The sequence below is a fragment of the Pseudopipra pipra genome, chromosome 3 (assembly GCF_036250125.1).
Source record: "Pseudopipra pipra isolate bDixPip1 chromosome 3, bDixPip1.hap1, whole genome shotgun sequence".
Taxonomy (NCBI): Eukaryota; Metazoa; Chordata; class Aves; order Passeriformes; family Pipridae; genus Pseudopipra; species Pseudopipra pipra.
This window is the reverse complement of record NC_087551.1, coordinates 63,425,039-63,451,889: the sequence shown is the minus strand read 5'-3', so window position 1 is coordinate 63,451,889 and position 26,851 is coordinate 63,425,039. Positions and strand designations below refer to the sequence as shown.

At 40.2% G+C, this 26,851-nt stretch overlaps 1 protein-coding gene across 3 annotated transcripts in view; it reads left to right on the top strand.

Annotated features, from left to right (window-relative positions):
- Positions 1-26,248, top strand: part of NKAIN2 (sodium/potassium transporting ATPase interacting 2) — a 541,273-nt gene extending 515,025 nt beyond the window's left edge. For 2 of the 3 annotated variants that reach the window (XM_064649618.1, XM_064649617.1), the window contains 3 exons: positions 18,523-18,604; positions 21,830-22,096; positions 23,200-26,248. In XM_064649618.1, coding sequence (XP_064505688.1) covers positions 18,523-18,604; positions 21,830-21,902 — 155 coding nt within the window. In that variant the 3' untranslated portion in view covers positions 21,903-22,096; positions 23,200-26,248. The remainder of the gene's footprint in view (positions 1-18,522; positions 18,605-21,829; positions 22,097-23,199) is intronic. The other variant, XM_064649616.1, reaches the window with a different exon arrangement.
- Positions 26,249-26,851: the final 603 nt, after the last annotated feature.

Below are 26,851 nucleotides of genomic sequence, written 5' to 3'. Positions count from 1 at the left end.
CACAAAAAAAAAAAAAAAAAAAAAAAAAAAAAAAAAAAAAAAGAACAAAAAAATACCAGTTGGTGAATATAAGTTTGGGGGGTTTTCCTTACTTCAGATTGTTATTAACTATCTTCAGAGTAATTGCTTACCACTGAGGTTATAGGTCTCCTGTGCTGACATGTGTGTTGGCCCGTAAAAACACTTCTGGCAAAAAAATAGCTTTAGATCACTGCAGAACCATCACTTATGAGAGGTGAAACAGTGGAGTTCCTCTTCGTTCTTACTGCTCTCAGGGTACAATTAAGAGGAGTGAAATGATTTCATAGAGATATATGTTCGTGTTTCTTCTGCTTATTTATATCAGTAGAAGCCTGTTGAGCAGAATTTGCTCTTATTGCATGCTATAGAGTCAAGGCATTTCATTTTTTCTCTCTACTCTAACCTTGATTTTTTTTTTAAATGGGCCACTGCAGCATTTCAGTACATCTTGGGATTCATACTAAAGCACTTTAGAAACAAGTATCAGAACTGCGTGTAACTTTGATAAAATATACATGAATCCTGGAGAGAGCTCTGCAATAGGAAGCTAAAGGGGTTTTATTTGATTGAGAGCACTGCAAGGGCTGGCGGGGGTTCCTTTGTGTGTTCTCCTGCGTGGAAAATAGCTGCAACCCTGTAATCTATTGGCAATACAGTGTCACTGTGAATCATCAAGGGGAGATTTAGTGCTGAAGTCAAACCACCACACTTTGGAGGTCGTTCTGACTATGCTCATTTCAGTTGTTTTTGTGTTTCTGTGGAGGTGAGGAATGTATAAAGAGTAAAAAGGGTTTGGGACAGATACGTGGATCAGGTGTATGTCACAAATAGACTCGTCTGTTTAGGGAAGGACTCTGTCATATATGCTTTCTCTTGCTTTCCCATTAAGTGCATTCACTATCCACAGGGCTGGAGGAGAGTTATTCCTTGCCGCCTGAATTGAAATCCCATTTAATACTATCCTGTCCTCTCTTCTAAGGGCTTAAATCTTTTTTCCACTCTTCTGTGATGCTTTAGGGCATGATATAAGTAAAAACCAAGGAAGGGGCTTGAGTCTTGGCTCACCAAACAAGTGCAGAAGTCAGAGCACATTTGAGAGGTTTCTCCCACGGTCTGTAAAGCAGCATTCCTGGCAGCAAAGTGCCGCAGCCAATATGGTATTGTTTTCTTCTCACTGTGGCAGGAGCTCCCTGTTGTTCCAGAGCCACAGATTGTCATGCTTCTTTGAACCTTTTCTTGCCATCACCTTGACTATTTTGAGGCTTTTATTACTCTGTTAGTAAACTTCAGCTAGGTCTCCTTGTCCAGTCAAAGAGCCATCTTACCCACCTGTGAGCATCTCTCTGAGGTACCAGGGTGAACCCTCAGCCAGCACAATAAAGCCAGAAAGCTCAGGTTTCCCCCTGCAGCTTTCCCCCTGGTGAGGCTTGGAAGCTTGACTGGCAAAAAAGAGAAAAAGGGAACTTCCGTGACTGAGTTGTGCCAACACTATAATAATGCTCAGATTGGATTTGGCCCCTCGAGGTATCATCAAATTAAAGCCTTAGTTTCTACTGAGAGGTATCATGTTGCAGAGACTAAGAACTATTCTAGTTCTCTCTCTGCTCAGACAAGTGTTCACTGTGACAGCCAGGGCCTGCAGTCCATACAAACACTCTCCACTCAGGTTTAATTTAAAATTCTTTTATTTCCTTAGATACATTTTCTCTCCTTTTCTATCCCTTCCTTTCCATCCCTTCTGGCAACACATCCATCTATCATGCTCTTCTTAGAAGATTTTATCCCTTATGGATGTCATGTCATTCAGTATTTTTACTCCAGAGGAAGATGCCTAAGTGTGACTTTCTCCATACATTCGCAGATGGGGTCATCTCGTTCAGACCAAGGGAGTGCTAAGGAGAAAAGCTTTCAGGATAAGTGGAATATGTCCCAGAGCCATTTATTGAGCTTCCTGCATAGGCAAGTCTTTGATCTGATTACTTCAGATTCCCTATCTGTGTTTCTCTTTCCATAGTCTCTTCTTCCACTTTTCCGGTTCCTCATCCCTGCCTGTTGCTGGGGAGCAAGAGGGATGAAGGAGCCCCCTTGCCCACAGTGTACTCCCTCCTCCAAACTTGCTGAGTATGCAGCATAGGAGAAAAAAGCACTGTTACCCACCAGCCCCTGCCTAGCAGCCATACCTCGTAAGGGGTTAGGCTGGGCTTGTGCTTCCATTCAGTTTGGCAGCTGGTGTTCCCTCTTTGTCCTGTGTCAGCTGTGAAAGATCCTCTGGTAACAGCCAGTCACCAGAAAGCAACTCTGCCACACCGTTCCATGCTTTCCCAGCACTGAAGTGGTTTGTGAAGGACAACAGAGGGACACTGCCATCTTCTTACCCACCTCTATATTCACAGACATCACAGGAGAAATCTACATCTCTGTTTTTCAGAACCACTCATGTTGCCTCATTGGCAACCACAGAGAACCTCAAGGATAACCATACTGGATCATACTAAAGTGTCACTAAGCCACAAGTGCTTTCTGATGAGACAGAGACAATAGGAAAATCCTTTTGCTTCTCACGATGGACACAGTAAATGCCCATACACTCAATTCCATGTCTTCTGCTTTGGTAATGGGCCATGGGAACAACAGTCCAAAAGAGGAGCAAAAGACACAGAAACACTGAACTTGGCAGGTGTAAGCAGCAAGGCATAAGACTAGAGAAAAAGCCATGCAAAAGTCAAACGTGGGCACGTTCCAGATTTAACCAGAGGAAGATATCGACACCGCTCTGGAGTATAGAAGGTGTCTCATCTTCTGTTGGCACAGAGCCTCAACTGTGGAAACGGAGTCAAGTTGCTCTTAAGCTGCTTCAGCTGAATTAGCTTTGCTCTCAAAATAATTGGAACAAGCTGAAAGAATTATTATTTCTCCATTCTTTATGCAGATTTTATTGAGAGAACAAATGAGCGAGGGTAGAATTAAGCAAACATTTCACTAAGATTAACCTGCTCTAACCTCACCAAAGGATTAGGGATGGAACAATACAGTGATCAAACTAGGGTCAGAACTAGGGCTGAAACAGCAAGTCTAGAGGTTTTAAGTACTCACACACCAAATAAATCCAGCCTCAGGTCCCCTAAATCAAAGCTCAAGTCTGTGCTATCTTTCAGGAGAACTATCTGCTTTGGGTTAATTCTGCACCAAGGACTAAAGATGAAACTGCTTTCCCTCCTGGTACAGCCCCGGAAGTGCTATAACATTGGGTCCACCAGAGTCGAACAGCAGCACTCACCTCCAAGGGGAAGACAAGCCATGGATTTTCCATGGCTACTTCTCTCAGAGAAGGTTTGTCACTCCCAAAGGTCCCTTCTGCATCATTTTCCCTGTGGCTGTGTAGGGAGGAGGAACTCCGAGGCTTGGAGTGCCTCAGGTCTTTATCTGGGAAAGATGAGGGAAGACAGGTGCCCAGCAGGACTGCTGCCAATTCCATATTTTCCCCTTCACCATTGTTACTGGTATGCCTAAGCCGTGGCCAGTCTTACCTCATTAGCATTATTAGTTGCAGCAATTAAAAATGAAACATAAAAATGTCAGGAACAATGATTACTTGGAGGCACTCAATGGCTGTAAACTTATTGGAGCTCCTCATTTGTCTTCCAAAATCATATTAGGCCTGCATTTTTCAAAGGCTGCACATTATTTTTAATAACATCGAAATTTTCCTTTAATGTGCATTTCCTCACTAGCAATTTAGCTCCCTGCTATAAGCTGCTACTGCCTTACTAAAAGAAAATCCAATGTATTTTTGAAAACTTTATTAACTATACAGACATTTGGTGGAAAACACTGCAATGTAAGCAATAAAACAGCATTCTCCCAGGGCTTTTTGTCTGTAAGAAATTAAGAAAGAAACCTAGGTTACTGAAGTGGGAATTCTGCACTTGCCTTGCAGGTTCTGTTGAGGAAAAGGGGACTGGATTGTCTACTAGAGGGACAGCTTTGAATGGAAAGGAACCCCAGCCAAGAGAATATCACCAATTCAGTCTGTTTCCCACAGTGAAATCCTAATTCAGAAGGCTCCCTTGCCAACCCAGAGAGGCAGCAGAAATAGCATTTACCGACTATAACAAAATGGCAAGGCAATCAGAGAACAAATATGGCCCTTCTGACTGTTCCCCAAGTACCAGGAGGTACAACCTTTGCACTATCTCATGCTAGCAGGGATCCAACTTGCACATACATTATCTTCTTTTCTCCTGGCATTGTTTCCTGTTAAATTGCAAAGCCAAAGAAATCACAACTGGATTAAGCAGATTTTTGCTACATAGTCCCTTGAGCCCAGCCTCTTGGGATGTCTGGCACAGAAGTAAAGGTCTAGATAACCTGTGAAATTATTTCACTCCTCCCCCCCTCCCTCGTAAAAACTTGAATTCAAGATCCCACCTGAATTCCTGAAAATGTTGAGGATGACTGTAATACCCTAATAGGAAATATCTAATGGTGAGCAATACAGTATTATGGGCAGTTATGTGCCAACAAACTCGGTGCCAAACAATAATTCACTCTGGGATCCTAGGCCTGACCTGGGAAGTATGAAGGTGATGACAGAGACTTTTTCAAAAAGACAATATTAAATACATTAGGTGTGAGAGATGTGAAATTTTGTCAAACATTTTCTTTTTATCTCTGTTACAGTCAGTCTTTCCCCTTCAAGCAGGCTATTTTACCTCTCTATACTTCCGTTTCCCATATTTAAAATGAGAAATAATGACAGGGACAAACTCATAGGCATGTTGCTTCATAACTTTGAGCTTCTGGGATGAAAGGCACCATTGAAGTGCAGAATATGCTCAGGTATCACTTTATCTCTGTGCCAAATGCTTTTCACAATCTGCTTAGTGAGACATTACAGAGAACTAATACATCAGCTTCCATCCCAGCTTAAAAATCTCTAAAACAAAGACAAAGAGAAACTGGTAGCAAACAGTCGATTATTAATTCTGCTTCTTTGTTTCCCATCACATTTTCTGGTAAATATAACAGTAAATCCTGACAATACAACTACAGGAGAAAGACAGGAAAGAAGCTGAAACTAAGGCTGGGAGAGATGGCTGAAGATGACTGCAAGCATCTTTCTGCAGTCAGGGCTGAACTTGAATGTATCTCTGGAAGTTGTCCTGGACAGCCTGACAGGTCTCTTCCCCATCCATTTGAGAGCTGACACCACAGTGGCAGTGTGAGTTGCAGCCCTACAAGTGCAGCATTATGTTACACTTGTGTAACACAACACAAGATAGGAGGTACCTGGTCTATCCAGCCACATATTTGATATCCAGTAATGAAGAACATCTGATGCTTATTTCCCTTTATATTTGCTATATAGGCATAGAGGAACACAGAAAGTTTGTGGTTCCCAGAAAATCCTGACAAAAATTTGCAGTTCATGAACTTCCTTAGTCAGAAGAGGTCTTGCTGTGTTTAGTTTCCCACAGCAGTCTTTTCTTCCTGAAAGTGTCCACCTATGTTTGAATCAAAAAAAGGTTTTAAAGAAAACAACCTCACAAGGCGATCCAACACCTCAGCTATATATTTAGTTAGCTTTGCACCTACGATTTGTGCAATGTGTCCTGAATCTTTCTCTGTAAAACACCAGTCATTCTGTCTTCACCTTTTCCATACTGCTACAGGTGACATCCATCTCATATTCCTATAGCCACATGTAATTAGGTGTGCAGCTTAAAATAAGAATCAGAATTTCCACCACAGTCAACGGAGGCATGGATGAAACTCCAAAGAATAATTTGCCCTATCTGGGGCAGACACCTCTCTCACAAAAAGGTGAATCACTGGTCTGACTTGTTTGGTTAGTGCTAGAGACAACCTAAGCAGCCTGCAGAGGCAGAACAGTAGCAAATAATAGTAGGAACAAATACAAGCCACTCTTTAAAACAAAGTTGTTCTCCAAATTATTAAATAGGCCATTAATGAATGCAATGAACACACTACAAAAGTTGAAGCTAAATCTTGTTTTCATTCAGCTGAACTCTCCAATTTACAGCCTGTGGCTAAATTAGAAGCCTTTTCTGATGACTTGTTTCATTTAGTGTGGTGACTGCTACCTGAACTAAGTAAACCAAAGGGATTAAAATGGGATGCCTTTGGCTGTCAGGATGCTGATAGGAGCATGGAGAGAGAGAAGTATTTGAAATCCCATGGTACTACCTCATGCTTGTCATCCTAAAGAGGGCTGCCTTGGAGAGCAGGAACATTTAGAATATTCCCTGAGGTGCCTGTACAACATCAATCTTTTGCAGATATCAATAGATTGTTCCTGTGTTATTATTTCCAGTCATTTCCAATCTTGGAGGGGGCCTCTCACAGAGCAGAAGGCTGGTGTTGAGTATCTCATTCTCCTCAGCACAGAGCACAGACACTCCCCATCCCAACCAAGGCGTGCTCACCAGGGCACAGGCTGAAAATGTCTGAGCTGCAGAGTGCAAGGCTGAAGCTCAGGGGAGAAAGCCTATGGCGGGAAGATATGACAAGTGAAACCATCTGCTTTTGAGATGCAAATGGACCTAAGCAGTCCAAGGTGTCACGGGGCTTGGCAGACATTACAGAGCCTGGTCTGTGATCATTTGTCACTGCACTGCAGAGTGAAACAAACTTAAAAGCTCCAAGGAGGTGCAGTTTGTTTAAATAATAGCAAGTAATTAGTCTGAAGACAAAATCAGTGATGGCATTTTATAATTACAATTAATTTAAAGGTTAATTTCCTTTGGTGCTAAAATCTTATTTAAAACATTTACCAGGAAAGGAAATGAGGATATTACTATCTAGATGCATAGAATGCTTCTGGGAATCCATGCTTATTATCACTAGAAAATTAGGTTAGACTCAAAGTGGGAATTTCAATTCATTTTAGTGTGTAATAGATGGTGGTCAGGGCCTTGAGTCAGAAGGGTTGCTTAGGGTAGACTGTATGATTTGCATTTTCTTTGTTTGTGGGATTAATTGCAAATGTTTCTGACAAAAGGGTTGGGTTTATACATGAACAAGTTTGACATGAAAAGAAAATTGGTTATGGATTGCTGCCTTTGTAACTAATGAAGTTGATGTTCAAAGAATCCCTAGGAGACAGGATTGTGGTATGAGACAAATATATAAATAAAATCATATAAGGGAAAATGGTGGTGTTGCTGGCTTCATCTATGGTAATTTCCCTTCTCCCTCACTTGTCTTCCCTGCCACTCCCCTTGTATCCATCGCTGCCTCCTGTGGGGACTGTCAACTTCAAGTTTAAAAATTATCTAAATAATATAATGTAGACTTGAAGGAAGTAACATTTCCATTCCATCAACCGATCACAATGGGATACTGCTTAATAAGATCAATGCATTGAAACAGCCAGGGAGATATACCCACCTTACACAATTTTTTTTAAATTCTTCGCCACAAAATTTTGATCTTTTCAAGAATGACATTTCAGAAATGTTGGAAAAGATCTGTACATGTCAAAAGGGAATGAACAGTTAACATCTCTTTTTTTTTTTTTTTTTAAGAAAGATACATGTAATACCAAACCAGTTTGAAAATATTACTCATCATGAATTATTTGTTTCAGGAGAGGAACACAAAGGCATTCAGACCATGAAACAATGTCACACACAGCTGTGTCAAGCTGGTAGCAGAAATGAGGTAGTATCTAGTGATGGTTCTGACAATAGAAGCTACAGATCATTTGAAGAGATGTTCAGGTTGTTGTTGTAGCAGAACAGGGAATCTTTCTGGCCATGGAAATATTTTGACATTGAAAAATAAATAAAGCTCATATTCAAAATCAGGAAAAAATAGCAAAATCTGAAACTCTTCACAAGTTGAAAATTGCATGGAAAATGGTTTCAGGCGTGTTTTGTTTTGATGCTGGTGGCAGACTCCATTTCGACATCAGTCATTGCCTGTTACTTTGCAGTGAACGTGGAGGGCAGGCTTTGAAGGCAGGTCCCTCAACAGGGAGCGTCTCCTTCTGCGCTCCATCAGAGCTCCGGAGGGCCGGGTAGCTTGGATCTCGCAGAAATCAGGCAGAGGAGCAACCTGCAGGTGGCCATGTGGAGCTGCAAGCCCCCTTTCCCACCCTGGTGTCCCACCCTCCGAGGGTAGCTGGCTGCGTTCTTAGGGTTTCAGCCCAAATTAGCGGATGGAGCATGGCAGGTCCTGGCCATCCGGGCTCACTCCAGACTGACAGATAACGGAGTCTGAGAGGGGAGTGGTGATGAGCTGCTGTGGGTGGATCAGACTCATTAGCATTTCCAGTGGCCCTGAGAATGATACCTGCCCACAGCCTTAGTGTTCTTCCCTCTGAGGCAGTCAACACGAGCTCCTCGCAGTTTCCTACATGCCATGAACATAGCTTCGTACTGAATTATTTTTATCAGCATGGCTCCTGTTAAAGTTTTCCTTATTACTTTTCCTTTCAAATGTCTAGATAAGTCTTCATTAGCATTGGATTGCTAACTTTCATAGATTTGGGCCTTAATTCTCCACTTTGTTGCACCTACTAATGACTCTTTTTCTAATTTATGTGTGGCAGTCACACTTGGAGGCCACTGCCCTAGGCATTTTCTTTTTCCTCCTTTTTTCCTTTTTCTTCTCTTTATTGCTTGCCCTTAGCAGTGATCTGGCTAAGAACAATTTTTCCTAATGACTCATCTGATAACTTCTATAATAATTCAGTCTACCCCGCATTTTCTTTAATTTTCAGAATGATTGTCACTCAAAAGCTATATTGCAGGGCTATATTTTTTTGCTCAGCACTCAAGCATGAAAATTTGAAAGCAAATGGCTATTATCAGCAATGTCCAGGTCTGTCCAGTTTAGAAAAATAATATATTGCTCAGACTAATATTGTTCTTTTAGCTGAGTGGAGGTCTTTTAAAACCTCTTTACTAAGCATCAGACAAGCCCTGCTGCAAGTTTGGACAAGCCTTGCAAAGCCTTGCAGGGGTCAAGCAGCAACCCTGTTTCCAGGTGTACAGGCTTGACAGGTGGCTTGCTGTATTTCTCAGCTATAAAATGCAGTGCTGACCATTTCAGTCCTGTATTTCTCATTGCTGCAGCTATGCTCCAGCCATTTCCTCCTGACCTCTGGTTGCCTTGTCCCTGGTCCTGTTTCTGCCTTCTGCTACTGCAGACTCAGTGATGCCTCCCAGCCCTTGCTTGGGTACTCCTGGCTACTTTCATCTCATCTTATTTCTGCTAAGCCATGAGCAGCCTTGGTTCCAACCTCCTCAACATGGTTCCTGCTGTTGGGCAGCCCTGCCTTGCCAAGTCATTGCTCCAGAGCATATCATGCCCCCGACCAGACCCCTTCTCCACCTGGGAACTTGACTTGTTCTAATTTTTGACTCGTCTAATTTCTGGAACCTCAGCACCATTCATCTTACTATTTTCTGCTGAGTACAACCATGAGCTGGGCTCACCTTGAATGCAAGATCTGCATCCCTGCTTGGTCCTAATTATAGGGAGTAACAAGCAGAGATCCCTGTCAGTACCTCTATAAGGGCAGTAACACCAGGTCATGCTCATCAGGTTTCACAAACCTGCATACTTCCCCAGTCTCATGTCTTGTCTCAGAAGGACCGATCAAAGAATTAACCAGGGGGATCAGCAGAAACAGAGACAGAAGAAGATGATGCAGGGTCTTATCCAACAAGAAACATGATACGAGGAGAAGAAGCTGGAGGAAAAGCCCTTGTGAAACGAAAAATTACAGAATAATTTTGATTATTACTTAAGTAAACATCATGAAAATAGGGGCAGTGGGGCAGAATCTGACCTGAGAAACTGCATCAAAATTTGTGTAGGGGTTTCCCTTTGCTGCTTCTACGGCCATTGTAGAGCTCAGAAATGCCATGATGTGACAGTTTAAAAATCTGAGGTTTTATTATTCACCTTGCAAATTGATTAGCTAAGAGCACTTACAGGCCCTACATTATTGGCTGTTTGGCAAAAATGCTGTTCATTGCACTGCTAGAACTGGACCTTGTGTCCAAGTCCTTACACTGTTTCTGAATCCTCCTGTGGCAGCAGGAAGGGCACAACCCCATGTTCTGGCATATACTTCCTTCCCCATGCTGCCCCAATGTTTGGCTTTATGCTCTTTTGAGAGCCTAAATCACTGTGTACTCAGCACAAAGACCAATAATGTTTGATTATCATTGTAAACAAACTTTATGGAGATTGCATTCAAGCAAACCTCCTCCTGTGTGCTATATTGTGGAACAGCCACCAGGCCATGCTCACAGCATAAAAAGGAAGCAGCACTAAATCGTTTGGAAATGTCTTCACCAAATAGAGAGGTAGGTAGCAGGATACTGGCAAAACTGCAAGAACAAGGGTGTCCCCATATGTTCTTTTATATTTTGTCCCCATATGTCATTTCCAAACTTATTAAAACCAAACCTAATTTACTTCCCTCCATTTTTATTTTTTTTCACTCGATGTGGCCAGTTTTTAGCTACTAGTTTTTAGTATTTGTGCACAGCTCTGTCTTGCCTCACATACTGACTTCTACACCAACAGTGCCTCCAGTGGTGTTATAAGCTGTAATTTGTTTGACATCTCTCCTTCCTCCCAGCTACACCTGCAGTGGAGTGCCTCGCTGTGGTGTTGAAGCTTAATCATAGCACTTCCAAAGCCAGAGTGCAGGGAGCCAAATCTTTGACCTCTGGAGCCAGTGTATATAAATTTAAGACCTTGCATGTCAGATGTAGTGCATGTACACTACATATTCTCTCTCTGCTATACCACGTGGGAAATACATCCAATCATGACATGCATGTGCAATAAGCATCCATGTGAACATGCACATACACTTCCCTGGTCATTAGTTCTTTTTAAATGGTATCATCTCTAGCATGGGTAATTGTAATTTTTTTTTATATTACTTTAGTGCTTTAGGTTCATGAGTATATTTAAGGACTACCATAATGTCAAGCATTTTATATGTGTGAATGCCAGTCCTGTTTCTTGGAGCTTGCAATCTGTGTATTAGACAAGAGGCAACTGAAGGTTGCAGGCAGAAATTGGGCACAAAGAAAATAGGAGCAAATATTACTCACTGAAGTAAACAGGAGTATAAGGGTATTGGCAACCTAATTATTCCCAGCAGAGCAAAGAACAGTTTTAGGAAAAATAATGAGAGAATTGTTTATGAAGACACTCTAACAAGGAAAGACACTGTTTGAAAATTCTACAAGTATGGAGGTCAAGCTGGTGGCATGGGGGCAGAATTTAGCTTTTAGACCTGGAAGGAGGAGAGATTGATGTTGAGTATCTACAAAACACTTTAAATGTAAAAAGATTTAGTTTATACTTGATGTAATATAGAAAGTTAAATCAGTAGAAGGATGCAGAGAAGAGTAACATAGGCAAAGAGGTGATCCCTGAAGCTTAACTCTATATTTGGTGAGTTGAAAAATAAAATGGGAACAATTGTGGTGTTTGACACTGGGAGCCCTGGTTAAATGTTATAGCTGTGTCAACAGTTAGAGTCTTCTTCTTCAATATGCAAAAATAATCTCCAAAAATTAAATCATGCACAGCCCACACCAAAGTTGACATCAAACTTATATCCTTAAGTGACAGGCAGACTTGAGGACACAAGTTCACTATGAGGGGCAGCAGAGAAGGTTAGGGAGGAGCAGCTGAGAGTTCTGATGTTAGCCATGCAGAACTGGAACTGAAGGTTAATTATCCATGGGTAAATATCACAGAGACAAGCTGAGATTTAAGTTTGTATAGGAGGAGCAGAATGAGCACAAGCCAGGTAATCCGTGACACCTCAGAGAGCCAACGACAGCAGAATTTGTGTTTGTGAGTGCAATTACCCAGTTTACAGGAGGTGGAGAAAAATAAAAGGCAGAGATTACTGTTCATTGGACTGCAGCAGCATGCTGGAGGGAGAAGCATCAAGAAAGGAGAAGAATGATGAGAGGAGGAAGGTGAGCACCTGCAGAGGAGGCAGAGGAGGCCAGCAGGGCAAACAGTTCAGGAAAAAGAAAGCAGTAAATGCATGAAAGTTGTCTGGATGGCCAGAGAGAGGACTGTGTTTGCCTAAATTTGAACAGAAAGAGGTGATCTGACTGAAGTTCCAGCTGTGTGCAAAGGACAGAATACAAGATGGGAGTAAAACTTTAAAAGAAGTGGAGAAAAGTAGCTCCAAAAATGGCTTGAAATCATCTGGGGTGGAGTGTGGGAGAAAAACTAGGACAAGCATGGATAAAGGTGGAGTTGATTTTTTTTTTTGAGGAATTTACATGTATTTGTATTAGGGAAGAAATGTAAAAAAAAAAAAGGGATCATGAGAAAAAGTCTGTTTTACAGAACAAAATTCTTGTAACTGTAGTAAGAGAGAAGGGGAAATTAATAGTAAAACAAGTGAAAAAGGCTGGCAACCTGAAGAAAAGAGTACTACTTTATCAGTTTGTTAGTACAAAAAATGGAAGAGTTGATGTGCAGAGAAATGACTGGAGATGGGACGAGGGATGTGGATGAGGAAATGGTGGAGATCTCTGGGCTAGAACTTATAGAGCTGGAGGAGACAAACTGCTTCATCAAGGAGATGGACAAAGTGAAGCAAAAAGAGAGGAATCAGTGAGAGAAGTCACCCTTAATACAGAATTGCTACCAAAGACATTTTCACTTTTAAAGGAGGAGCCACAGGCAGGAAACTGATGTGACAGTGAAGGCAGGCTTGAGTGCTGACAGTAGATTCACCATGGTGAGAGGCAGGCCCTTGTGCATAAAGGGTAGGTATGAGATAATCAGCAGAACAACCACAGCAAAGGAACAAAGCTAGAAGAGGATTTTAAAGCAGTCAAGAAATCATCCATACTGCAGGTCACAAGCTGGCCAAGTTGGCTGTTTCCCAACCTTTCCTTTTCCTTTTGTTTGCAGATAAAGCCATTCATCCCCGTCCCCATTCCTAAACTCTACATTTTTTCATATCTAGTCTGCGCTGCTTTTTGCATGCCTACTAAAATGCAAGGAAAGTCATAGTCAGTCACATTTCTATACATGTATGCCCTAAAGGATCCTTTGGGTGAGATCCTAGGCTAATGTAAATTACCATTGCTTCATAGAAGTCACTGAAGTTATCAACATATATATTAGCTGAGGACCTGAATCTTTGTGCTTCTGTATTTATATCTTACAGAGAAAAATTTCTGTAAGTAGAATAGTGTCTAGTCATCTGGTTTCTTTTAAGTATCTTTCCTTTTGCTTTCTACAGAAAGATATTACTTTTATTCCATACTCAGTTCTTTCTCCTTGTCCATCTGTTGATTTCAACCGCTCTAATTTTTCTCACTGCAAACTTTCTAAAAAAAACCTTAATCTATATCACATTCATGCTAATGGGGTCTTTTCTGTGCATCCCATTTTAATGGTCCCTCTATATACCGTAGACTTCCAGAAATGAAAAATGAGAAACCCATTTATGCCTCTCATCCTGTCCTGATATATACACCAGAAACAGTGAGGACTGTGACCACGAGCAGAGGCTGAAACTTCACATCCCTGTGGGTGCTTATTAATAGAAAATATGTCCCTATTTTGAGCCATATGTTCTGTCTGTGTTACACTTTTAACAGCAGTCATATGTCTGACAAGCTACTTAGCATCAGCAAAGAACAAAATACTCTGAATTTTTTATAATACATTTTACAGATAAATAGTGCTGCTATTATCCTATAAGGTCCAGATAGGAAAATAAACATCTCAGCACCCAATATTTCAAAGGTGTATTGGTTTTGCATGGCCAGGTTTTGGATGGGCTGCAGGGGTGGCTTCTTTGAAGTGCTGCTAAAACTTCTCCTGCGTCTGACAAAGCTGATGCCAGATGGCTCCTAGCTGACCCGCTGCTGGCCAAGGCTGAGCCCATCAGCAACAGTGGTAGCACCTCTGGGGGTAACAGATTTAAGAAAGGGGAAAGTTACTGTGCAACTGCAGCTATGAGAGAGGAGTGAGGATAAGAGAACAGTGACTCTGCAGACCCCACAGTCAGTGAAGAAGGAGGGTTGCTCCAGGCACCAGAGCAGTGATTCCCCTGCAGCCTATGGTGAAGAACATGGTGAGACAGGCTGTCCCCCTGCAACCCATAGAGAACCCCACACCAGAGCAGGTGGGTGTGCCCTGAATGAGACTGTGACCTCTTGGGAAGCCCACACTGGAACAGGTTCCCAGCAGGACCTGTGGACCTGTGGAGAGAGGAGCCCATGCTAGAGCAGGTTTGCTGGCAGGACTTGTGACACCACAGGGGACCCACGCTGGAGCAGCCTGTTCCTGAAGGGTTACACTGCATGGAAGGGACCCATTGGGGCAGTTCATGAAGAACTGCAGCCCATGGAAAGGGCTCATGGAGAGGTTGGTGAAGGACTGTCTCCCATGGGAAGAATCCCATCCTGGAGTAGTGAAAGAGTGTGAGGAGGAAAGAGCAGCAGAGATGACATGTGATGAACTGACCCTAACCCCTGTTCCTCATTCCCTTGTATTGCTTAGTTGGAGGAGGCAGAGAATCAGGAGTGAAGTTAAGCCTGGGAATCAGGGAGAGGTGAGGGAAGGTATTTTGTTATTTGGTGCTATTTCTTGTTGTCCTGCTTTTCTTTGTTAATAATTTGAGTCTGTTTTTCCTGTGATGATAACTGCTGGAGTGATCTTTCCCTGTCCTTATTTTGACCCATGAGCCTTTTGTTGTATTTTCTCTTCCCTTGTCCACTAGAGGGGGAGAGCGATAGAGAAGCTTTGGTGGGCAACTGATGTTCATCTAGGGTCAACCCGCCACAAAAGGAATAGGGTTCTGTTTGCTTGCATATTCACATGTGCTTTTACTAAAGAAAAACATGACCTAAAAGCCACTTGTGATAACAGTGACATTTAAGATGAATATAAAATAGAGTAGTCAAAAATGTGTTTGATGCATGAGGTTAAGGATGGAAGCCTCTGTACTGATTCAGCTAATGAGCCTTGTTTTATTCTTCTGATGTTACTGCTGCCGGGGATGTATCAGTTCTATGACACTTTTAGTGACCTTTCAGGCACAGCCAGGATAAAATGCCTGCAGAAAGGGCAGCCTTCTGCATGCTTTAAGAAACTAGTTTAGAGTCCACAGGGAGCTTTTAGCACAGTCTGGACACCACAGGATTTGCCACCATGAAGAAAGCTTGCTACAAAGAAATTAATGAAATCCTTTTGTGTTGGAGTTCACTTTCTATTACTTCCCTTTACCTTGCAAAGTTTGTTGTTGCATGTAAGAAGCCATTGTATGCCTACAATGAGGTCACAGTAGTACTCTCTGCCCCACTATCATTTGGTTACACACATGGGAACTTTCATAGTGAGTTGAATATAGAAATGTCTCTACGAGCTTGCCTTCTTTGTCGCTTGACAATCTGGCTTGTTAACACTCCGTGCAACAATTACTCTGTGCAACAGGGCAAAGCAACAGGTGTCACAAGTCCTGTAATGCATGAAGAGATATTTGGCATGCATCTTTCTCTTGTGCCCACACAAACTCATTTTGCTCAAAGAAATCTTTTTCTTAACACATTGGTTTAGCTTTCTGGAAACAATCCTGAAGTCACCCTCAAGACCTTTTTTACTCCACAACTGCAAAACAGAGTGTCTATACCTGCAGCCTACTAATAATGGTTTACCAGTTGCTTGAAGGGTCTAGGAAAGTACAGAAGAAATAGAAGGCTGGACTAATGTATATAAGCAACCTCTGTAAAGTGACATGGGTTGACAACAGTGAGACACTCAATCCAACACAGGTATTTTCTGACTTGTGATCACATGGATCAAGGGCGACCAACAAAAAAGAAAATGAGGTGAGCAAGCAACAAACCATATGCAGCAAAGATATGTTCATTTTTTTTTCTACAATCTTTGTATTTGAACAGAGGGGTTTTTTCCTCCCAGCCTAGCATTTCACTTAACAATTTTCTTCATTCTGTGCCTATAAACTTAGTATGCTTCCAAAGACATGATCACATTTTGATAAAGATATCCTGATAGTTATAGATAGTGAATAAGCTGAAAGCAACAAATGACATTTATCTTGATTTTAGCAAGATTTTGATGCTATAGAAGATTTTTAAGAAGGACAAGGAAGTACTGCTCAGATGCAACCATCATAGGTTGTATGCAGAATTGTTTAAAACTCTATTTGAAATGTAGTTATAAACCAGATGGGATGACATTTCAGATGGGATCCCACTGGGACTTCAGCTAAGGAAATAATTCTCTTCATTATTTTTGTTAACAACAAGGAGGATAGAGGCAAGAACATTTGTAAAATTTCAGATTAAAACAGACTGGAGTTCTAGTGAAGATAGGATTAGAAGTCAAAATGATCTCGAAAAATGACTTGAAATCAAGAAGATGAAATTCAGTACAGATAAGTGCAAAAGAACTCCTGTGGGGAAGAATCAATCATCTTCAAATAAAACATGTACTACTTGGCTAGACCTACAGTTCGTATCAAAACATAAAAATAAAGATCTGATTGTTAAGTGTTTGTACGTTGCTGTTGAAAAAAGAAATTAGGAAAAAACCCAAACCAAACAACACCACAACAAAAAAAAGCACAAGGTAAAAAAGAAACAAACTAAACAAACCAAACAAACCAAAACTGAGTTATTCCAGGTAATGTGTAGAAACTACGAGCAGTTGCCCAGTTAGTCCTGATTTGTGCACTCTACTGTAAGAAAAGCGTAAGTAGACTGAGGAAGGATCTTCGGGCTTTGAAATTTAAAGGCTTGGAAAACATGAGTTGTGAGAAATGTTTGAAAGAACTAGGTTTGCTTAAACCTGGAAACAATAGATTGCATGAAATACCTTTTGAAAATGCTTAAAAGCAGTTGTAAGAGAAAAAAAGAAAAAGAAAAGCTCATTTTCCTTCATATCTAGAGGGAGAAAAGGCCAAAATGCAGAAAAGTAGTTAATTTTCAGGAAATTACATTTAAATTAGATATTAGAAGTTAGGCACAGGAAAAAGCAACACAGAGAGACTATAGAACCTCCTTCATTAGTGATACCAGGAATTAATTTAGTAACACGTCATTCTGGGATACGAGTATGCATAATGCTGCCACAGTGAACAGAGTCAGACAAATTATTTCTGCAGGGGCCGTTCTTGCCACTGAAGAACGACTTGATGACAGGCTGAACAAGTGTGTGGTTGCAATGTACTGTACCCATCCAGTCTAGTGTTTTGATAGCTCTTTGCTTGCAAAATAAATGGAGGACAGAGGTGTACAAGAATTTGATATTTTTGTACCGTGTCTAGGATGCATATGACTGCTTTGATAAGTGTGGCTAAGTGGGAGACACATTGAGGGGTACCTTAGTATAAAATAACCTTATAAATGCAAGTTTTAAGTATTCAAGCCACTGTGGAGGTTCTCAAACCAAGGGTAGTAATTTTATTTTTTTTTTTTTGTGATTTTTACTGCATCTTAGATCCACAAGAAGCTGTCCTCCATCAAAGAACCTTTTCTTTTTTTTCTGCTTTTAATGTACACACATCCAGTCTGTCAGTAGCAGTGTCCAAGACATGTGAAAAATGCATTTCCATAGCTTTGGCCCTTTTCTATCAAAGTCAAGTCAAATTCGCATCACTGACATAAGAGATAATTTTTCAGGATTGAGAACTGCCCACGAAGAACCCCTAAAAGCCAATAGCTGAGTCTCCTGGGACAGAAAGGAAGAAAAGGGTACCATTTTACCTGTGCAAAGAAAGTATTGTAGCAGAGAAACAGGGGTCTCAAGCTTAGGTGAGCTTGAATTTCTCTGGAAATTGTTTAAAACAAGCATGCAAAGACCATCAGGAACTTGCAATGGTTTGAATTAATAAATAACTCCCACTCTGCAACCTTCTTGCAGACCTTCAGTGCCTTGAGAGAAATAGGTTTCCTTGCATCTGAGAAGTTTCATCTCTGAAGCTCAGATAAATTTTTCCAACTCTCTGTTCATGCATTTCAATCCAAATGTCAAAGCAAGGAATCAGAGAAACTTCTCTCTCTCAGACTGAGTTTGATCAATGTGTTCCCTCCTCTACATCAATGGTATGACAGGAAGCCAGACACAGTAATCACAGTCAGAATCAATGTATTCATGCCAATAAATAATGGTTTTCAGTATTTGTGGTGTCTGAATAGCATGTTCTTTTGTATTACAGTGAGGTGGTCTGCTTGAAAAAGAGGGATGTGTGGCTATTTCTGATGGCTGTTATAAATCTTATATTGTCTTTTTGTGGGTTTGAAAAGGAAAAACAGGGGACTTTGCCTTTCTCTCCTCTTTTAGGCTTTTTCTGCATCTTCACAATTAGCTTGTCTAATTTTAACAGATTATTAGAGGACTCATCAAAAATAATGTATGTGCTGGGTGGTTCTTGAATGATAGGGCCTATCACTTCTGAAAAGATGTTGCTAATGCAAGCAATTTTCCCCCTTTCAGTTGACTTCATAGGTGGATTTGACTCTTACGGCTATCAAGGTCCACAGAAGACATCTCATTTACAACTACAGCCCATGTATATGTAAGTACTTAACTTCTAAGATATTCGGCAGAGTGGCAGGCTGATGTTAAAGGATCATTAAGCTGAAAGATGGCATGACTTAAAAATTCAGAACGCGCAGAAGCCTTTTTTTATGGACTGAATTCAAGCTACACTTAAGCACCAACATTGCTCTTCTGTTGAATTATAGTGATTTCTTGGGGCAGGATATCATATGTCACAGTTATTCAAATAACACCCAGCTCTCACCTGATTTTTCCCTTTTTTCATTCAAGCAGGTTCCACTCAGAAGCAATGAGAATTCAGTGTAAAAAAAAACAACTAGTCAGATATGACAAACCTTGGTTGGAAAAAAAGTGGGTTTTTAATAAGATTTATCAAAAGTTCAGCAACTTGCTAATTTAGTGGATGCATTTAACATTTGTCTTACCAGAGCATCTGTTCACTGAGGCACTTCTGTACCTCCTTTCCAGTTTCCACATTTAAAAAAACCCAAAACAAATGTAATAACATATGAGTTTTAAAATCAGTTTGAATAGAAGACAGTATTTTACCTAACCAGTGAGTGACAACTCCATTCCAGAGTGCAGCCTGATATATTTGGGAAATCTCCTGATATATTTGGATAATCAAATCTCCGCTCATACACACAACTGGGGTATATTCACACTAGAGCTAACACCCAACTACAGACTACTCCAGGAATAATCATCTCTAAATATTTCTTGTACTGATGCCAACTGCAACTCAGAACAGTCCTGACTGCCCAGATAAATCTTACCTCACTGCTGCAGCCTTTTGGAATATTTTTTATTTGCCATCAATAACCACACACTAAAAGCATAGCACTGAAGACTTCACAAAAGGGCAACATTTACTTTTCTTCCTTTGTTTCTCTTCTGAACATCTCTTTTGAGGAAAATAACTGAATTCAAGCAAACAGTAGGCGTTGCAACATACACTTCCATTCACCCTTGAATGCAATTTCGTTTCTTATGAGTAGTGGAAGCAAGTCTGTTAATTGATTAGTATATTTTTGCATGGAACTGGCATTTACTCCTTTATCATGGTACAATCAGTCTGCAGTAGTGTTCAGGATTGGGCCCTTTGGGATCTTTATGAGCAACTTTTTAATAATCTCAAATTACAATAGTGCATATCTCCAATGCCGTCTTAACTTCAGCTTCCCATCTGTCTGTGCTCAAGTAAAGATTTTTCACCTGCACTTTTGGCACAGTGCTGTGCATTTAGAAAATGTTATTTCCTTCCTAGTATTATATGAAGCACATAGGTACTTAGAACAATTCTAATCCTATTTCTTTCTCAGTACACCATACCTTGTCATCAACATATGGAGCACTCTAGCTGAGATATTATCCCATTCTCTTTATGCTCTCAGTGTTTCTTCCAGAAGAACAGATTGCATTTACTGTGTATTTTCATACTGACTGGAAAGAAAGCTAGACCTGTGGAAAAAAAGAAGGCAATATTTTTAAGCTTGTAGCTGAAATGAAGAGATACATGATTAATCCATGCAAACTATGTTCCATCTTATTTCAATGCTGCATTCTCACTGGAGTATAGGTGATTTTACCATCTTCACAGAGAGACAGAAATCAGAATGTGAGCTGACATTTTGCGCAATCAACCCACAAAAGTATTGCCATGTCCCAGCCGCCCTCAATGACATTTGACATTTCCCTCTGACTGTATAGGATTTGATAGGGTTCTCTAGAATTGCTACAATCTGTCCTAAAGAGGCTTTTACAGCATTTAGTAATACCTCTCTGTTTTCTACAGCTGAGGCACACCAGGAACGCATGCATATGTATTCACACTGCAGTTGCTCTGTAAATATAGGCAGACCATATCCATATAGCAATATTCGTATAACTATTTCCACAACTTTATCAATTGCTAAAAAATGTCTTTTAATCTATAAGCAGCAGAAGATATATTAAGCATCATCCCATCTAATTCCTGCAAAAGATCAAGAAAATACAAAGATGGCTTGTTGCCACCTCTTCATCCTTTACTATTCAGGCTCACACTGGGTGTAACTCATGGGGAGCTTTGGATTTATCAGACAAATAGGAGACACTTGCCTTTAAATCATCTGATTACTAACTATATCCAAAGGCACAATATCAATTCTTTTGTTTTCTGTGCTGTGGTAGTACCTATATGTGTGCTAGGCATGCTGCAAAAGGGAAGAAGATATGGCCTCAGCTTTGAAGAGCTCACCAAAACAATATCAACTTCTAACGATGTACAGATTCTGTCAACATATAAATTTCAAAATGTAGTTCAGTAATATAGCACAGAGAAGCCCTTATATATTTACCCGATTAATTCATATAAAGAACTAGTACAAATCTTAAAGACATACAGAATTGTGTAGTAGGTCTCAGTCATCATCCATGTACTGCTTGCTGATGTGAATTGATTTAGAGGATTGCACTGACAGAATTCCATCAACACAAACTTTTATTTCTATTCAAGTTAGACAGTTTTGCATCCAAATCAATTTTAACTGTCTTATACATGAACGATTTAATTATTATCCTGAAGGAATGCTGGGTTTAGTAATTGCTAACTATTAAGACACACAGTTTTGTAACCAGTTTCATCCCGTGTGCTGAAGTTAGCACTTCATTTTGTTAATTTGGAGGTTTTATTGAACCTACACAAACTCACACGTGCAAATAATTATATTGATTTATTCAGGCTTCTTATGTTTACATTTCTATTGTGTCAAGACTTTTTTGTCCAAAGATTTATTATTTTTTATTCATGATATCAATCAAGCTCCACTTATAGGAACATTCCAATTCAGTTTAAATGCACACAGTATATTTGTGTGGAATTTCATCAGTTATGCAAAACTACTCTGAATGAAAGGATACTTACAGGAAAAAAAATCTTGATTTATGAAAAAGAAACATTATCTGTAGATAGTGAATTGAGGTGACTATCTCTGGCTACTATTTCCTTGAGTGCTCTAGAAATATTAGATTTGGGCTCACTTTGGGGTGTTTTCTCTATATTTTAAGCTTTTAGTTGCAATCACAATTCTCCTTATCATCTCTTCCAATTTCATATTTATTTTAAATAAGTTTACTTTTTAAAGAGAAAAATATATTCAATTTAAAATTATGTTTTAAATAAAACACTGGCGTTTTTGGGGAGAATTCTTGTTGTGACATTTATCTACCTGTTATAAATCGGGTTTTTTTATTATTTAAGTGCCAACAGCGTGCTCTATGCTGTACAAGCCAAGAAGCCTAGACAGTCCCTTCAAAACGAATATGCTTTTTGAACAGAACGGGACAGAACCGATGCTCATGTACCTCCTTGCAGTGTGGCCACAGATGATGTACTCAAAAGCAGCTTCCTGGCATTCTGTGCCGGAGATGCCAGTGCTCATTTCCAGACCATGGGAGAAGAACACAATAAGATGGCGGAAATCAGTTGACAAGAGAAAATTCTGCTCTTGGGAGGTGATCGAGGAAGGTGACTAAACACTCCCTGACACTGATTCTGCTGCACATGAAAAAACACAGTTGTAGTTGTGGAACAAGACTGCACTGCATGATCACTGTTCTTCTAAAAACAATAGGAAGGAGGGAGGGGAGAGAGATCTTTCTTTATGTTCTTCACAGTAAACTTGTTTGCTCAAGAAAAGAAGAAGTGAAGCAAAAAAAAAAGCATGCATGTCTGATGCTGATGCCTAATGCACTGACAAAATTGCTCAAAAATTAGTGTAGCCCAAAAGTAAAGCTTGCTTTCCTCCCCTTGTGAAGTCTAAGAATATTTGAATATATATACTCACACACACACACACACACACACACACACACACAGGTATTTGTCTAGATAATTGCACATACTGAAGGTGCTGCCTGCTTTACCATTCACTTAAAGTAGAAATGAAACACAAAAAAGACAGTGAGGCCAGCAGCTCACGTATAACCACCATGACACTCAGCAAGTTCATGCAGTAGAAATCTGCTGGGTAATGAAGTCGTCATGTTTGTGGGATTCAGACTTCATGGACAACATTTCATTTAAATAAACTACCAGCTAAGCTTTGATTATGAATAAGCAACAGCTTGTCCATTTTAGACTGAAAGCTTTAGTCACAAAACATGGGTTTGGGACAACACTGTTAAGGTGTACAGGGCTGTGGCACTTGCACATGCACCCTGCTTTGCGAGCGAGCCGAGGGTGGCTTTCCCCCACTCCTGCAATTCAGCCCTTCTGTCCTCATACTGTGTCACTTCTTGTTTTTACAGAGACAGCTACGTATCTGATGGATTATATGTCAGGTCATCAGTTGACCCGTGGATATATAGTTAAGATTATAATTAAATATAACTCCTATCTAGGATTGTTTAGAAAACCTGTGCTGCCTTCTCTGACGGTGTTCTAGAGAGAGCCAAGCAGCTCCCTGAACAAATACTTTGTCTTTCTGTCCACTTCATCCTATGTGTAGCTGAACTGTTACTGGTTTGTTGCTTACACTTGCTTGCAAAGGGGCACCAGAGCAGCAGGGCAGGGATCAGATAGGTATATGGTGGATTATAAGTATTGTTCTTTTTCTGTCTTTCTTCTAGGTCAAAGTAAACATGGGGACTACCCAAGGTGGGCTGGAAGACCGTTGTCAAAGAAACTGTTTCAGAATGGCCTCCTGATTCTTCAAAGAGAAAAAAATCCAATTTTTCTGCTAAAAGAAAAATATAAAAGCTGGTTGAACAGTGAGACAGAAAACAAGAGACTTTCAGCCCCTCTTTCTAACAGGTACTAAAGGAGATGCCCCAGACCCCCACCTTGGACCTCCTGCCTCCCAGCACCAGAGGACAGAGCAGAGGCATTGGTGCCATCTTTTATCTCTTCCCTACCCCAGCCACCGCCAGCGTGACCCATCTGGATTAAGACATGAACTCGGTGCTTTTGGAGCCTCCTTCTTACTTCTGGCCGCATCAAGTCTCCTTAGTCAACACGACACTGAAATACCAGGATGACCTTGCAGCAGAAGTCAATAGACAGCGCATTGTTTACCCTGAAGGCTGTACAGTTCATACTTGCCTTAACCCAACTGCATTGCACATTAGAGAAACTACGTGCAAGCTTTCTGAAGTTAACATGCTGCTGTTAATTCTGAACAATTTCTAAGTCAGTGGTTTTCTTCTGTTTGGTTTTGCTTTGTTTTCGTGTCAGGGAATAAGGCTCTGTTGCTCCATGGCTCCAGAGCGACCAAGTAGAAAACTGCCAGCTGCCTGATAAGTGCTTTACTTTTGAGACTCCACAGTGGTCAAGTAACAGTTTATAATGATTAAAAAGAAAAGAAAGAAAGAAATAAGACCTTTGGGGGGTCAGGGTGAGGAAAGGGGTAACATAAACTAATAATTGAACCTACTGGAAATACGCAGCAGAAATAGTTCTTTAATCCCACTGGTTTTATTTATCGCACTGTAGGTGCTTTTATAGCTATCTCTAAACGTCTTTTACTAACTACAGAGACATCTGCAGATTTCTATCAACAAAGGCCAACTGAATATGTACTAGCTACGTTTAGTCTTTTATATCTAATTTCAACTAAAAATTCTCTGTAAGTGAGCTTTTTTTTTCCTAATTGCACCATAAGGGGTCCACATATTTTATTTTTTGATTTCAGTTGGAGAGGGCGGGGAGGCACTAGTTGAGTTGAAGAAATATTGAAGACCTTTTTGGGGTATATTTGGGGGATCTGTTCTGTGTTAGAATGTGTATTTTATCTTCCTGTATTATTGTGGCTGAAAAAAAAAACCTGTGCTGTTACGTAGTTGGCAACAAGATGCCTTTGGGAATTTTGCTAGTAGGTCAATGTGTATATGAAATACTCTGAACTCCTAGGAACATATGTTTTATTCTGCATCTGATCTGTATTTTCAAGAACATAGGTGGCTTTCACTAGGAAAACCCAAAACTTTGCTCAGGTTTTTCAGAAACTTGGATTGTCATTGTTTCTTTGCTCAGACCTTGCATAGACAAACGCACGCACCTACCACACATGAGGTGACCACATAGGTTTTGAGGGCAAGAGGAAAGGTCAACACTTGGAAAAGCTTGAGGTACACCTGAGCAACTCCCTTTTCCTTGCTGGCCAAGGCCTTGCTCCAAAGGCCTGTGCGCTCACACCACTCACTCATCCCTGTACAAACCAGTGCCCTTTGCTGTGTCTGCATGGATGTACAGTGTCACAAGCAGCAACTCTGGACAATGACAGAGGGACAGTGAAAGCAAGATATGGGACATGTTCAGGAGCTATGCTTACATTGATTCAGTGAGATTTATATAGATAGATATATATATATATGTAAGTGTGTGAATGTGTGTGTATGTCTATGTATATAAAATACACAGGAATAATTATTGTTGGGGGCTGCATCACCCAGGAAGATTCTGATGCAGTGGACCAAGGGCTCCTGTCTCAGATACTACTGGGAATTTCCTGCATGAAACAGGCACGTACCCTAGGCCTGATCCCATAAATCATTCACTGCTGATTTGGATCTCAAATTTAAATTTTCATACTTGGGGACCTGAAATTCTGAGTTCATTCTGGATAGAGCTGCTTTTCATCCCCTGGAAATCCCATGCAACTTCCAAGTGCCAGGATGAAATTTCCCATAACTTGAAAAATTTCAAAAGTTTCTACTTTTATGTAGTATTAAATATAGCAGATGTATAGAATTAAACATAACACAGAGGTTTAAATGGAATGAAAATGTCATAACAGGTTCTTTTATCTTTCCCTGTATACCAGTTAATCAAGATGATATTTCTATAAAAATCACTTTTTAACATGAAAAGAAACCAGTTTAGGTACCTAAGCAGCAATCCAATTTTCAGAAGATAATTTTTCATACCTCTCAGTGATTTCCCATGGAACAGCAGCTACTGCTAGTTAGCAATTTTAGAAGTCAGACAATTTAATGAAGTGTCTACATGTAGTTTATAGGCCTGATTTTAATTTAGAAAATTTTGGCCTTAGTTTCTCTGTGTCTTAGTCTTCCCATCTATAATACGGGAATAATATGTGCCTCACAGGCTTTTTGTGAGGTCTGAATTGTTAATGTTTGTAAAATGCTTAGGAAATAGGAAGCACATCTAAACTACTACAGACTGCAATATAAATGTGTATTCATATATTACATATAGAGTAGATACACACACTCGCTTACACACAGTATACATATATATATAGGCATACTTACCTATATGAAGTTGGTATTCATAACCCTGCTTAAGTTGCAGTTGGAGCACCACCATTTAAAAAATTAGGACTGTTGACTACTCAACTAAATGATTAGTGGACAGATCTCTTCTGGAAGCAGTTTAGAGCACAGTAATGTGAGAATATCTGGATGGCACTTTTGATTTGTACAGCTGTATCCTCCTCAAAATCCAGTAAAGAATGTTATTTTTCTAGGCTGGGCTTTTGTTATAAACTAAAATATTCAGAAGGCAAGAGATACAATCCAAATGTGTTTTTTTTTCTTTTCTTTTCTTTTTGGCATTTGTTAATTCCGAATGTATTTTTAACAAAAGTGATTTTTTTGACTTACTAGTGTAATTTGCATTTAAAAAAAATAAATGGAAAAAATATAGGTTTCCAAGCTATTCATGGCCCCCTGCTGCTATTCACAACTTACGGGAAACTTAGAATTACTGTTACCAGCTGAGCAACAATGCAGGATAAATAATCCTATTACATTTCCATGATGACAATCCGGATCTGTGCAGTGTATGGATGTGACAGCACTGAATAGAAATTGCCAGGTCATGACACCATTTTAACACTGTCATATGTAGCAGGTATTTTCATTATCACTGACACTAAAAGGTTTCCTTTACAAGGTTGACTGCAACAGACTCTTCACTTAGGAAGCAGGGCTGGTTTTGTGCACTCATCAGGAATTTTAAGCCTGTGATAGGTATACAGTGGCCAACAGTGTTAAGTATTACAAAAGTAATCCTTTTTAAGAAGGAGCTATGTAACATGGATATTTCCACTGCATTAATATTCTTTTATATGCCATTTATTGTCCCTACACTGAAAGGAAGAAATATTGTGAAATGTTTATAGAGTTCACACATATATGCCTGAGGTCATTTAATAAAGGTGGAGCAGAACAGTATACATTTTGAGATAGTCGGTCATACTGTCTTAAGTCCTTAGAAAGAGTGTGTATTAATTAATGTCATTAGGATTTTTTAGGCCTT